Source organism: Paramacrobiotus metropolitanus, unplaced genomic scaffold (assembly GCF_019649055.1).
Source record: "Paramacrobiotus metropolitanus isolate TYO unplaced genomic scaffold, Prichtersi_v1.0 Parri_scaffold0000053, whole genome shotgun sequence".
Classification (NCBI taxonomy): domain Eukaryota; kingdom Metazoa; phylum Tardigrada; class Eutardigrada; order Parachela; family Macrobiotidae; genus Paramacrobiotus; species Paramacrobiotus metropolitanus.
Genome location: NW_026570273.1, coordinates 620,379 through 631,219, shown reverse-complemented (window position 1 = coordinate 631,219; position 10,841 = coordinate 620,379). Strand labels below are relative to the sequence as shown.

Sequence of the window (10,841 nt, the reverse complement as noted above, 5' to 3'; positions counted from 1 at the left end):
CAGTGCTCTCCTCATCGTACATATAACCGGGCAACGTGGTACTAAGACCGTCAGCAGTTGCCGGCAGTGGAGAAGACCTTGCCATCGGTATCTTTCCATTGTCATCAGGAACAGTCCATACATTAGGCAACTGAGCCTTCGTAGTAAATGATGGGCAGCGTGCATTACGGCCGAACGATCTGCTACCGCAATCGACACTCCAATGACGTCGTATTTCACCAGGAGTATTAGGCGGCCATCGGACGCTGCAGGTGATTAGTAGTAGGTGTCAGATGTCAGTGCCAAAGTTATTTCCGGCCCAGCGGAGCCAAAAAGGCCTGTCCATTGCGGTTTAATCTGTTCTTGCATCACTTGATCGCGTTGACGTCGGCTGGCAGCTGCGATAGCGATGATATCGTGAAAAACGAATGGTCCTTGCAAAGTATCGGTGTCTGTTTCGTTTGCTAAACGATTCGCTGAACCTAAAATTCATAGCACCTGGTCAACCATTAAAATATCGTTAAATTTTGACTTTTGCATTGCATTGCAGAAGTTATTGCTTGCAACATCACAGTAGAGACTTTATCTAGACTGACCAGGAATAGCACAGCAGCACAAAGCAACATGGGAAATTCGAACAAGCCAGCTCATCGTGCGCATCTCCATTTGGAGTACAATTTACTGTGAAGTTCTCTCGGCGCGAATAATTTGGTCGGACGCTCTGTGCGAACCTTTTGTTGAGGTAGGTATGGCTGGTGTATTTATGTGCATACAGTGGCGTAGTGCTGAAATGTTTTGGAAATCAGCTGATTTGTTTCTTGGAGAGCAGGTTGATCGACGTTATAAGGTTGATCGTTGTGTCATGCTCGCATGGCTATCTGAAAAACATTCTGCAGGTCTATTGACGAAGAATTAAACGTACTTGATGTGTTTAGTTAGTTTAGTTTACGAGTACTCCGACAGTGCTGACATATTATTAAGGCAATTCAGCTATATAGTACGTAGTGCAGGCATGCAGTAGGTTGCAGTTACTGAATTTACTATGTAATATGCATTCGCCTATTGATTCAAAGCGTCATTCCTCCAGAATGTTTCCAGGGAAAACACAGCAACCGGTTCGGTTAAACTCCCTACTCAGTAAAAAATGTCACAATGTCACTGAGTATTCCTGTCTTTCTCAATACACTTTCGTCGTTACTCACCATTTTCTTGAAAATTCGGCAGCTAAACTCGTCACCGTGGGCACATTTTAAGGAGAGGATTATTCTGCGTTCGAAGTAGAAACTATAACACCACCTTGTGATTGATAAAAAAACTTTGTGCGTACTAATCTTAAAGCTACAGCAACCCGGTTTTCACGGATCCGTGGCTGACATGCAGCAGGCATGGATGGCCTTTTTATTTAATTTAAGGGTTTTGGAACTGTACGAATCTGAGTTACCTGATAATGGGACCGATTAGCGTCGAGAATTCATATTTTTTGACCGGTTTGTGCAAGTCGCACAAGGACGTTTTCCCTAACATAGTGTCATATCAAGATGTTTTGACCTGAGAGAGTAATTCGCATACGGACGTTACTGCCTGACAGTAATATTTTCTCCGGACGTCTGACTAACCCTAAATTTATATGAAGACCTTTGACCAGAGACTGCAATTCGCATCCGGACCGAAATGAGTCCGACCGTCAGCTAGTCGTACAGTAAAATTTGAAACAGTGTTCATAACACTGGACAACACTCCATGGTGCCACTGATATGTACAGAGTATATATGCGTCCATCGTTGCATGCTGTTCTCTCCGTGTTACTTGATTAATTGCTTTTTCCGAGAACCGTTCAACTGCAATACAATCGTTTCTAATTTTGTTCGCCCCGGATAGCAACATTATGACGCGCGCTTAAGTAAGGCCTAATTAAACTGTTATGTGTTGCATGACAGAGCCATTTAAACGGTGTAGAGCGGATGTTAAATGAATGTGCATTTGTAGCTCGATGCGCGGTTGTAGCTCACTGCAGCAGACACTTCCTTTCCAGTGTTTACACTGTAGACAAAACTGCGCCTATTCCTGGTGGGTAATTAACGATTTCTGATCTGTAAACACAAATGTTTGAATTATAGGTGGCTCAAACGGTGTCATAGCTCAGTAGGTGTAATTGCGTTTTTGAATTGCACCTATTATTCTCGTGGCTGCAGCCGAATCTGGGTATTACAGTAGTGCACAAGTTAAATAAACTATTATTTATTTCTTTTGATTCCATATCTCCGGCACGTTGTAACAACATCTAGGTTGTCGCCTTGTGGTCATTTATCAAGTGCAGAGTAATTTCACGCAAGAGGGAAAGCAAACCGCCCGCAAAAGGCACCGGTGACAATTTAATCTTGGCGTAATTATGTTCTGAGTGAATGCACTGCCATAAGCGCTAACTCATTCATGCAAAATCAAAATCTTTCATTCTCGTTGCCGTCGTTAGCCTGTTTCTGTTCAGTGGGCGATTGCGCACTTCTTTCAACATTTACCTGATCAACATGCTGCTGTGTCATATAGCGGCGTTCTCGTTAAAATGCGCCACAATTTTCAACATGCATATCACGGGGCACCCAGTGGAAACTAGCGTTGGCTAGTGCGCCGTGCGGATTCTGTACCTGTGGGTCGTTGATTCACTCGGCGCTTCCGGGCACGTGCAACTGGCACTGAGCCGCATCTGGGCTGTGACCTTTCCCCTCTCTTACCGTAAACACCACACAAAACGCGTGGCAATTCTGGCATGTATCCTCATGTGTATTGTGGTGTGCGCAACTCGTCTGCCTCATTTTATTGTGACCATCACCGAACGTTTAGGTGAACAAGGGAAAGCGTGTGTAATGCCTGTGCATGTGTATTCCCTGTTTTTCTCTATCATTCGGAATATCTCCATTGCCAGTATGATCATTATATTTGGGTCGGTGCCGTATGTGCTCGTTGTGCGACGTATTAAAAGATAGAGCGTTAATGCGTGTCCTCCGGGTAAGAAACTGCTTGCGTTCATACAATTAGGGCAAAAGATATTCCTGCTGGCATGGTGCAGTAATGGGGCTTCCGTAGTATTGGTTAAGAAATTTGTTCCGGAATCGTTTGTATTGTTATCCGAGTCGGAAGACGGCTTCCAGCGTCAAAGATCTCAGGTTACACATGTGGACCCGCTTATTTCAAGTATCAGGTTACTTTCAATTTCCGCGGTTTTTAGGTTAGTCAATACCATGAAAGGAAACGAAATTAAACGAAGTGTACAGATGTATAGGATGCACAATTTTTTTTAAAACCAGCCAAAACTAACCAGAATACTTTGGCCTGATACAAGATTTTCATTATTAATGGGGTCCGCCTGCGCGCATCGTCGTTGCTATACAAATATTATAAAACCAAAAACGACAATTTACATTTAAGATAAAAGTTTATCATTTAAGATAAACGTATGTCGGCCTATCCACAGTTAAATCATGGGCTGGGCTAGCATTAGAGCCAACTTTTCCATTTTCTCTGCTAGCAAATATTACGTCTAAAAAGACAACTTTACTGCGTATCAAGGAGGAAACCGCCTCCAACTATTAGTTTAACCTACTTCAGTAAAAAGGTAACTGATAATGGGCTGCTCATAACAACATTTTTGTATACACACCAGATCACTACCAATAAACTAAGGTTTTTGGCTTCGCTCCGGTCTGCCGATGCACGCCAACGTGCATTTTTCTAGTTTATACGTGGGTCCACAGTAAAAAGTAAAAATGAGTTTGCATGGGAAAGTTGAACTCCAGGTTATCCGTAACCCTTGGGAAACTGCCGCCAGGGTTATCACAGCGTTGGTTATCACCAAAACATTTTCTTAAAAATTTGAAAGAAGACGTTATTCCCGAAACATTATAATAGTTGTCGGAGTGTAAAGGTCCGAAACATGTCCATCGATTCCCGGCAAGGGTAACATCATTTCCAGAATGTGTTTACTAGTGTTAAAGAGTAGATTTCCAAGTGCTTTCCTCGATCATTTACAAGCTGCACCGCCGGTACCTCGGATTTCTCGGTTGTCTGTTTTTCGACCTTTAGTTGCATCTGCGGCTAAAGGTTAAAGAAACGGTAGGCGGGCCACTTACCTACCTAATAATGTTAATTACCTCTATTTTACTGGCTTATATAGCAAGCGCTGCAAAAGCAGTCAAACCCATTGCCTTGATCACAAAATCTCTAATCTTTTCTGCCTATGCTGGGGTAATTACCTCCCATTACATCTGCCTTTAAAATAAAACACGTGGGCTAAGAACAATAAAAACTGTTAAAATTCAAAGTGTTTTTAGAGAGCCGCACACCTGGAATCGCTTGACTTCACCGTTATTTTGTTTCCACTGATATCAAGGGGATGCCAGTGTCGCTAGAGCGACCCGCGGATCCTTGAGCACTGGCGTCCACGCACCTTGGTCGCACTTCTGGTTAGCAGATTCCCCAAGACCCCCATCGCACGGCAATGTTTGATCGTTCAGAAGGCGTAGAATATTAAATCAGATTTTGAATTTTTTTGGGTTGCCTGTGCCTTTGCAACGCGTTATCTGGGGCTTAGTTCTTGAAAGGTCACCGATTGATCCGGAAAATGGCTTTTCTGTGCAGATCGTTCTAACCAAAGGGTTACCGTTTTGGTGGTGAAGGGGATACGGCAAAAAATATCCGGGGGACGGGAGACTTTTTACCGGTCGCAAAGGTCACTCACTGTGTTAAACCTGAACCTGACAGTTATCTCTTGTGTTGTAGGGCTTCAAGGCAGCCGCAACCCGCACTCACTGAGCAGTGGCAAGAACGCCGTGTTCTGCATATCCTCGACCATCAACATTATTATCTGGGGATTTGCCATTGATACCGGGCATTTCTTCCCGCATTGGCGGCTACTAGCGGACATCAGCCGATTGTTTGGCAGTCTTAACTGTGTCTTGAACGATACCGTCTTTGTCGTCTGCGCTCCAGCGGCCAAAGAGATTTTCTTGGCCAAACTGAAATCAAATTGCAGAACCAGCGCAGCCCCGTCTCTGCGCAGAAAAGGACGTCGGTAGTCATGCCTCATGGTAACGCAAACGCTTAAGTGGGTCCACTAGCGAGCAATCGGTGTTACTATTTTTGGACAAACCAAATTCAGAATTACTACGCCGAGTACAACTAAATTCAAACGATGATTAACCACTCTTCACCAAGAATGCTCTCCATAGAATATGCAAGTTGGGACAACGCTTTTTTCTGATTGCAAAAACCGAGTTGGGCAGCATAAACCCAATAAACATCTAACATAAGTATGGGTCATGAAACACGAAACAGGAAACACTGAGCAATAGTAAATATGGATTAGTGAAACATTAAAACATGAAACACTAAAAATGAAGTAAGATTCGGGAAACGATGAAACATGAAACGTTTCGTGTTTCATGACTTATTTGTAGGTTTCGATTCTTTGTAATTCAGTGTTTCATTGTTTCATGTTTCATTTCTTGTTTGGTTTGTTAGGTTATGACTTCGTGCTTCCTGTTTCTTGTTTCGTGTTTCATCGCCTAAATGTCTCACTATGCATGTTTCAGTGTTTCGTTGTTTCAGGTTTCTATTCTTGTTACTCGTTAGGTTTTTTAACGCTCCCTCTCCAGGCTTTGCGTTTCTTGTTTAATGTTTCATGGGCGTCGCCTTCTTGCATATGTGTTTCATGCGTTTCATGTGTTTCATGTGTCTCCTGTGTTTCATGTATTTCGTCTGTTTCATGATCGCCTCATGTGTTTAATGTGTTTCACGCGTTTCTGGTGTTTCATGTGTCTCCCGTGTTTCATGTATTTCGTGTGTTTCATTGTTTATTTCTTAGGATGCTTACGCCATTTAAGTTTTCTGAGGCTTAAGGTTCACCTTTGTGCTTTATATGTCAAGCTGAGCCACCTGTAAATCATTGTCCCAACTCAAACATTCTCTCCAAGAATGGGCACCAATTGGTTAACCCGAAGACCGTAGCACAACTTCGGCTGTTTTCTATAACAGGATGCCAATTTTCACCGCTTGTCGCATTACCGTTTTAGCATAAGGACATGTCACGATACGGTTATTTCGTCAAAGGCATCTTGCAAAAGCACCAAAAAATCATGAAAATAATACTATATCCCTGAACGTATAAATATGTGCGTACATTTCACGTTATTATCCACGTTGTAGACAATTAGAATTTTTTGTTGTTATATTGCAGCGTTTCCAGTTATACTGTTGTTGTTCTTGTTGTTCTCGTATTACTGTTATATTTCATTCGTTATAAAATTTGCCTGCGGCTCTTGTGCCAGTAAAATTTCAGTTTTTGGGTTAAGTAGAACAAAAACAGACCAGTCACTTTATTGTGATACCGGTTAAACGATAAATAACGCAGTACATTATTTCAACACATAATACACTTTAAAAGTAGACCTCATAGTAAGCTTGAAACTGCTTTCATTGGTCAGGGTGAACAGGGCATGGTCAAATAAAAAAAGCACATATTAAAACGTATTTAATCTGTGTAACGGTAGCTCTTACGTGAATTGATTGCCAGTGTGCTTCTACTTACGTATTAACACAGGGCCGCCCCCCAAGACGCCTCGCCCTCCCCCTGGCGAAGCGGCAGTGTGCAGTAATAAATTTTTTTCCACTATTTTAAGGTCTGGATTGGATGCCTTCCGCATTTTTTTTGTTAGCACCTTTTTTATCTGTTAGTTCTGTAACCATTCCCGAGCCAAGAATTTAAATTATTCAATGTAACCCACAGGCTAGCAGTGTCAACGGACTCCGACCCCAAAAATCAGTCTCTATGTACAGTGTCCACCAAGCCGACAGGCAGATTTTGTTCAGTTTCTTCACGTCTAAACTAGCCAGATGCTCCACGCTCAAGCTGCCCTCATCGTCCGTTGTCCATGCCGGAATCCAGTCACGTCCCGGAATACGCGGATCCTTGATCTGATATTCACAGAGATTCTGCAAAAGCTGTAAATTAGTTTTTAAGAAACGGATACATGATAGGAAGGTAGATGAAATCATTATTAGTATTAATACTTCAAAATTTCGAGTACAATTCACCATCCTGGTGAGTGGTGACGGGTTTCTCTAAGTTATGCAAGATGGCCGGTGTATGTACAAATAATGTACTTCCCAGTTTCGTGCATGAAATGCGCGCCTTCACCGTGCAATTATAATTTGTGCTTACTTGGATTAGTTTCCTACAGTCTGCGTCCGACTTTCCGGCAATCAAATTCCGCGTCAGCTGCGCAATTTGTTCCACTTCCAGGGCTTTGTCAGAGCACACATGCTGCTCGAAGAGATCCCAAAGCGTCGCCACGTCGAAGCTTTGTAGACTGCACGATGCACAGGGAATGCGGAATTGCACTACAGGAGGGCGGTGGTAACTGAAGTGTCTCCAGATAGCGCCTTTCCAAACCAATCGTTCACAACAAGACACAACATCGGAATACACATCCCGGATGCTGTCGAGGTAGTTAGAGAATTTCGTGTCATACATTTTCACGGTTATTGAGCTTCGGAAAATAATCAGCCGGTCAATATGGATTCCGGCGTCGTCCAGGACCATTTTGATATACCGCGCGGCCTTCCCGGCGTACGTCTGGATTTCGCTGCTGACGTAACTGTGCTCTCCCATCCGTCTGTCCCGAATGCATATCGCCCGCGTGACCGGCGTGATCAACTTAAAGATACAATTGTACGCTGCGTAGTTCCACTCCAGGATGGCATCCGAATCGTCTAGCGATATACACACTTCTTTGCGCATTTCCGGAAGAGTTAGTATCTCGTCGAACAAAGAGCAGGTTCGTCGGCAGCGCTGCTGGCTTAGGGTGTTTAGTGAACGCAAAATCTCCAAAAGAAGCTCCGGTGGCAAGTAGAGCGGTTCTTCTTCGATGTCAAGCTGCAACTTGCGCTTTGATCCTCTTGCTGCTTCGTTTTCCACTGCTAAGGGCTCTTTATTTATCAACTGGTGTTGTCGTGTGAGGCTGCTCATAGTCTGGGCCATCAATCTGACCTGTTGTAACGCAATCTTTGAATGCCTGTTAATACGTTTGCTGCATGTCGCGTACAATTCAGTACGGGGACAAATATTACATTTTCAGTCCACACTATGGCGGAGTGTGCCACTGAGCAGCAGTGTTCTGTTTGAAGTTTTTACTTTTATGCAGAACTGGGCATTTACACTACCTGATCCGTGGTTTACAAATTGCACGTTATAATCCACAGAAGTACATCCAGAGCGCATAAACCAGCAGCACTGGGTTACAACACAGAAACGCTTGGCGCAAAATGCGATAGAATACATCACCTACTTTTTTCAAAACCCTACATCATGCCAGTGGCGTAAGCGTCTACTGGACAACTGGAGTGCGCCTGTATGTATGGCGGCGGTGCCTGAACTTACTGTATCTTCCTCCGTCAGCCAATCCACACTAGTTTGTTGCACATAGTAAATTCTTGGGCCAATGATGTTGACCACATGCAAACGCTTATCCAGCTCCAGCCTTTGGCGGAACCTAAGCCTCGCTGCAGGCTCCATTGTCGGCCAGCATTCCGCAGGCACGCTGCACGTTCGTGTAACAAAATGCCCCCGCCGCAACAGCCGCTGCCGGAGCCGCTTGCCTGATAACGGCCGTCTCAACTGCTGCTTGGGCAGAAGTTTGCGGGAGATGCGCCCTTCTACCGTCACATTCACCAGAACATAATTTGCCAAGTCGTCAAAGTTGCACATGAGGAGTTTTCCGGGATTCCAAATCCAAGGTTGATCGCGACTAGAGCGCAGCAGCACCTGCAAGTCGGTCTTTTGGCTGCAGTGGAAGTACGACACTGGAGCAGTTTATCGCTGCAGCGTGGGTAAGAACGGGGACCGTATATATTCTTGTTCTGTTGTGTAGAGCAATCAAACACCTTTCCGTAGTTCACCATAACCGCGCGCTGTGTCAGGCAACCAAAATCCACGATCAGTCGCTGTGTGTTGTCATTGCTTTCCGTTAGACCGATGACGTGGCCGTGCTGCAACTGCCCATTCACTTCCACGTCCACAGAATTCCAGCTGAATGCCGATTGTCTGCCATTTTTATACAATAGCATTTTTGAACAGAAATGTTATAATATGCAGTGCTTCTCCAGACAAACTCATCGGATGATTAATTGCCATGTACTGCTCCCACTGCCCAGTCGAACTGTTTCGAAGTCTATCATTTGTTGGTTGCACTGGCCAGTAGGTTTCCTGATGAAACAATCCATTACCGAAATGCCAAGCCACAAAAAAGTTAGTAGCAGATTCAGAAATGTAAATTTCATCTGAAAATTTCACCGCTTCCTTGTAATCTATACTACTACCCCAGTTTATCTGCATGCGCCAACCGCGCAGCGCACTCACACTTTAAGCGTTAACAACATCGATCGTAAGTGCGCTTTGTGCAGCGCAATTTCCGGCAAACAACAAGCCCGATTATGTCACTTCAAACAGAACAGTACAAAGTGTATTTTCAATCGACTGCAGTTCTGAGACTGACATTTTCATTTTCATTTAGTATCTGCCGGCATTACTGGCTCAGAATTACTGACAATCAGTACTAACAGTGAAACGAAAAGGCGTTGTTTGGTAATATGTATGAGACTGCGCTCTATAACACCGGCTCGGCTGGCGATACACCTGTACAATAAAATAAGCTTTTTAATTTCAGCATGCACGGTTTTTATCGGCATTATAGCGCAGCGGAAGTCATGATGACTCACGCGCTACACCAAGCACAAACAACAATAAAACTTTTGAAATCAGCTTATCACATAGAAGCCTTCCAATGCCATATATATGCCATTTATATATACTGCCATATATATGCCAATATATATGCTGCCATATATATGCCAATGCCATATATATGCCAATGCCGTATATGCCATTTGCTGAGCAGATGCTCATCAGATGACCGTGTCACCAAACGATACTGTTCATTGATTACAATTTACCATGCGCCTCTACGGGGTGCGTTTGGCGGTCTCTGGGCACTTTTCCGCAAGGGGGGGGGATTGTTTGATCGGACTAACACATCAGATTTCACAGCTATCATTGCACACTAGTACAGATTCACATGTAGTATGCAACATTACGTACTACAAAAGCTGCCCTTCAGTTACTGCATGTTGAACGAGCTATGCCATTGTAAAGTTTAAATAACCACCGGCGAATGTGGCACGCACAAGATGGTTAGGCGACGCAACAATTAATAGCAGTGGCCAGTAAATTACATACGCCCTCATAATCAAGGCAGAAGAACGTTACATAATTCACAAGGGCTGCCTCTGGTCAAACGGGGTGCAAGGGAGTTTTATAGTACATACAAGGGAGTGAAATAGTTGCCGATATTCTCATTTCGAAGCGATTTTTGTGGGGGTGCTTTACCGATTTTGTGTTATGTACCGGCATACTCGTTTTTCCTTTTCCATAGAACTGTTGAGTCCCGCAAAATCGTTGCTTTGTAAACTGGCTTACAACTGGGTGTTAACAAAATTTAGATATTTTGCATTTTGCAAAATATTGAACATTATTCACCGTCCATTATTGAACATTATAGACTGCGCCAGTTTGAAAAATAACGGTACTAGAGTCGGTACTAGCGTGAACTGCAGTCCTGCAGTTATTCGATAAGGCACAGGGCCTGCGAAATCCCGAATTTTTGTTATTCGCCGCTGTTTTTTTTAAATAAAAAATAAGTTCGAGTGTTAAAAATCGTTGCTATTATATTGAGTAGAGTTCAACAGACTTTTACTCCGTACACGAAGTGCTACTTTGCTGTTTGCACTGTCGGAGTATCACTTGCAACTGCTTC

The 10,841-nt window shown here is 43.7% G+C and overlaps 1 protein-coding gene across 1 annotated transcript; it reads right to left on the bottom strand.

Annotated features, from left to right (window-relative positions):
- Nucleotides 1-6,658: 6,658 nt before the first annotated feature.
- LOC129592545 (uncharacterized) lies at nt 6,659-9,494 on the bottom strand. Its single transcript, XM_055488608.1, has 3 exons — nt 8,411-9,494; nt 7,193-8,020; nt 6,659-6,963 (listed from the first exon to the last, which is right to left on the bottom strand). The coding sequence occupies exons 1-3, from the start codon at nt 8,735-8,737 to the stop codon at nt 6,742-6,744; spliced, it is 1,377 nt and encodes a 458-aa protein (XP_055344583.1). The 5' UTR covers nt 8,738-9,494; the 3' UTR covers nt 6,659-6,741.
- Between the last annotated feature and the right edge of the window lie 1,347 nt (nt 9,495-10,841).

What these genes read in the sequence shown, in the direction of transcription:
- LOC129592545 (XM_055488608.1), bottom strand. Translation starts at nt 8,737, where the DNA reads ATGTGCAACTTTGACGACTTGGCAAATTATGTTCTGGTGAATGTGACG. An exon ending in GGCTGACGGAGGAAGATACA is followed by an intron (nt 8,021 to 8,410) that starts GTAAGTTCAGGC and finishes GCGTTACAACAG; the next exon opens with GTCAGATTGATGGCCCAGAC. An exon ending in ACTGTAGGAAACTAATCCAA is followed by an intron (nt 6,964 to 7,192) that starts GTAAGCACAAAT and finishes CAGCTTTTGCAG; the next exon opens with AATCTCTGTGAATATCAGAT.